The 3,876-nt window shown below is 40.1% G+C and overlaps 1 protein-coding gene across 1 annotated transcript in view; it reads left to right on the top strand.

Annotated features, from left to right (window-relative positions):
• Positions 1-3,260, top strand: part of Rapgef6 (Rap guanine nucleotide exchange factor 6) — a 166,205-nt gene extending 162,945 nt beyond the window's left edge. The window contains exon 18 of the mRNA XM_008849303.2: positions 3,016-3,260. Coding sequence (XP_008847525.1) covers positions 3,016-3,260 — 245 coding nt within the window. The remainder of the gene's footprint in view (positions 1-3,015) is intronic.
• The last annotated feature ends 616 nt before the right edge of the window (positions 3,261-3,876 follow it).

Genomic DNA, 3,876 nt, shown 5'->3' with positions numbered 1-3,876 from the left:
CCTCCATAACTTTATGGCACAATTGTTCAGGTCTTCTCCTGTGAGACTGTGTTGGAGAGGGTTCCTGAGACATAGAATGAAAGAGTTGGTGACAGGTTGTAACAGATTCCCCCATACTTGACGGTGATTAAACACACAGACTCCTTGCTCTCCTAACTAGGACATACCAAGACTCCTTTCTGGGGTACCACTGTGAGCCCTCCTTCCTTGTCATGACTCTAAAGGTGGCATGCAGGGTTTCAGATAGCAAGTGGTCAAAAGTGCCCAGCTCAACATTAATGCATTTTATTACATATACACTATGCAGATTCTCAAAACATATCTAAACATGCTTTTAAAAATACTAAGGTGGGGGACTGGAGAGATGCTCAGCAGTCAAGGGTACTAGCTGTTCTTGCAGAGGACCCAGGTTCAATTCCCAGCACCCACAGTGTGTGGTGGCTAACAACTGCCTATAACTCTAGCTCCAGGGACTCCAACACCCCCTTCTGACTTCTGCAGGCATTGCATGACTCAGGTGAACTTACACACATGCAGGTATACGCTACGACACATAATAATAAGTAAAATGTTTTTTAAAAAGAGTTAAAAGAAATAGTGAAACCCTTTTGGTTCTCTTTCTCCTGACAAACCAGACTTTCTGTTGGCTTATAGTGCTTTTCTTGCACCAAGCAGAACAGCAAATCTGATCTAGAGTAACTTTGTAAATTCAGACGATGCTATTAGTAGCACCATAGAGGTTTACTCCTTGACAAGAAATCAGAGCAAGAAGTACTGATGATTTGAATCTTTGAATACATCAAGGAAAGATGGTTTGGTACATCCTTCTTAGAACAGAAGCTGTATCCATGAAGAATTCTGTTTCCAATGTCACTGTAGACCCAGAGCGTCCAGCATCTGATGGGAAGACCTTTCCCTTTAGCATTGTATCCCCTTGGAACTGTTTACTCAGTTGAACCCGGCCGGGTTCTTTTGGCTACAGGGCTATTTTCTTCTGTGATTGCTTCCTTCCCTGTCTGCTCCAGTACTCTCATCTTCTCTTTTGGAACAATCTTGTAATTTTTCCTCTAAAACTCATAACGCATACAGTGCTTAAACTGGTGATGCTGAATAAGCATAATAAAATTTCTTGAGCCAGCAAAGTCTCTACAACCTATCCCTATTGCTGTCATCACAATCTACAATAATAATTAAATACTATTTTTAAATGAACATTTTCCAACAATAATTTATTTTCATAGGGAAAATTTAACATTTATGTTTTCATACTACTTTTCATTTACAGTGTCAGCACAGCAAACATTGTTCTGGCAGTATAAGCTAGTCGTCTATGAAAAGAAAAACAAGCAGGAGGAGGAAGATCGCCAACTTACACATGGATATCATGTGAACATTATGTTAAATAAGATGTATCTACTGGTGACAGAAATCACAACACAGATTGAGGTGTTTAGCCTTATGGACATTTAAATGTTTGATGTGAAGTAATAAGATAAATATAAAGCTCAGTACTTGCTGAGCAGGCAGGAAGACCTGCGTTCAATCCCTCGCACTCAGGGAACAAAAACAAAAATGGGTGCTGCATTGCACACCCATCACTCCAGGACTGAGGAGACAGAGACAGTGATCACTGGGCTCTCATTGGTCAACCATCTAGACAGGTAGGGAGCCCCAGGTTCAGTGAGACACCCTGTCTCAAAAAAATATGATGAAGGAGGAAGGAGGAAGACACGTAGCATAAACTTCTGGCCTCCATGTGCATGGTCACACATGAACACCTAAACATAAACACAAAGAGAATTTTTTTTTAAATTAAAATTAGGCTGAGCATGATAGTGCCAGCTACCATCTAGTTCCAGTACTAGGGAGGCAGAGGCAGGTGGATCTCTCTGGGTTCAAGGCCAGCCTGCTCTACATAGCAAGTTCCAGGCCAGCTGGGGCTACAGGGAGACCCTGTCTCAAGGACAAAAAAGTAAAAATAAAAGCTAGAAAAATGTTTGCCAGTTTATAGTGTTGGTGTCTAGTGTGATTCAACAGGAAGAAATAGATGGTTTCCAGAAGTATTGGGGATAGAAGTATTGGGGACAAAGATGATCTTTGAAAACAGGCAGCACAGCAAAGCAGGTTGTGATAAACATTTTTAGTAAGAACATGACCAAATTTGCACTCATAGTCTAGGGTTGTGTAAAATACGATCCCTGGGGAATGATGTGGCAATGATGTGTTTCAAATCTTCTCACTCTTTTTTTTTTTTTTTTTGTCTTTTTGAGACAGGGTCTCCCTGTAGCCCCAGCTGTCCTGGAACTCACTGTGTAGACCAGGCTAGCCTTGAACTCAGAAATCTGCCTGCCTCTGCCTCCCCAAGTGCTGGGACTACAGGCGAGCGCCACCATGCCCAGCCTTCTCACTCTGTTTTTAAGGGTTGTCATTGAGGAGTTAATCACATTCCCTAAAAAGATAAAAGATTTCGCTATAAAATATATAGGCATGGTGGTCTACATAGTGAGTTCCAGGCCAGCTGGGGCTACAGGGAGACCCTGTCTCAAAATGACCAAAAATTACTTTTGGAGTACTATCCTTTATTATTAAAAAATGAATAGCTTTATAGAGAAAGAATAACATCAGAATGTTTTAATATGTTAAATAGAAAATGTGTTTTGTAAATTGTATTCCAAATTTTATATCTTTGTGAGCTTTTATTAGTATTTTATCATCTGAAGAAAATGGGTACAATTCTGTCATCCTGTATAAAATAGAAATATATAGTACAATGTTGAGAGGGAAACTTTTTACTCCAAATTGCTTTTGAATTTAAATGCTGCTTTTAAAGAATACTAAGGCATGCCAGGCATAGTGGCGCACGCCTTTGATCCCAGCACTCAGGAGGCAGATCTCTTGAGTTCAAGGCCAGCCTGGTCTACACAGTGAGTTCCAGGCCAGCTGGGGCTACAAGGAGATCCTGTCTCAAAAAAACAAAACAAAAGAATACTAAGGTACATCTTTGTATTTGTATAGATATTCCTGATCAAGTTATAAGAGTTTTCAAAGCAGATCAACAAAGTTGCTACATTATCATCAGTAAAGACTCTACAGCTAAAGAAGTCGTTTGCCATGCTGCTCAGGAATTTGGTTTGACGGGTGCATCGGACACATACTCTCTCTGTGAAGTTTCTGTGACTCCTGAGGGCGTCATAAAGCAGAGAAGACTTCCAGACCAGTTTTCCAGATTAGCTGATAGAATCCAACTCAATGGAAGGTGAGCTCATTACTAAATAGAGGTGAACTTCTTGTAAATTCCCTGTTAAAATAGGTGTTTTAAGTAGGAACATCTCGTGTTATTACTACTGAGTTCTGTCTAAAGTAGAATTTCTCTTTTTTCAAGTTTCTACTTCCATAATTTTGTAAACTGAAATTTGAAGTTTCCTTAAAAGCCACTGTAAGGAGTTTTAGAAAAGGACAGCAGCTCTGTATCTGTGAAGCCATAAATAGTTGAGGATCTGCGTCTCGTTTTTAAGTACCATAGCAGCTCCATTCTAAAGAGAAGCAGGAAATGCGGGTCTTTTGCATAGGGACTGATCAGTGAACCACTTTCTGAGATTGAAGTTGAGTTTAACATAGGAGCAGCCACGAGGGAAGCGTTTCTCCTTTCTGCAGATTTTATTCTTCTTTGCCTCTCTTAGAAATTTGGGGCGGGAATGGGGAAGTGCATCCAGCAGCAACTACTGAAGTTAAAACAAGCTTAATTCATGTGTTTATTTTTGCCTTAGCCAGAATTCATGCTGTCCATGAACAAACATTTACATAATACCACCTGTGGGTCAGGTATTGTATTAGTTTTTCATTGCTTTCATAAAATACCTGACATGGAATAACTTA

The sequence above is a fragment of the Nannospalax galili genome, unplaced genomic scaffold (genome assembly GCF_000622305.1).
Source record: "Nannospalax galili isolate Female #2095 unplaced genomic scaffold, S.galili_v1.0 scaffold424, whole genome shotgun sequence".
NCBI lineage: Eukaryota > Metazoa > Chordata > Mammalia > Rodentia > Spalacidae > Nannospalax > Nannospalax galili.
This window is presented reverse-complemented; position numbering and strand designations above follow the sequence as displayed.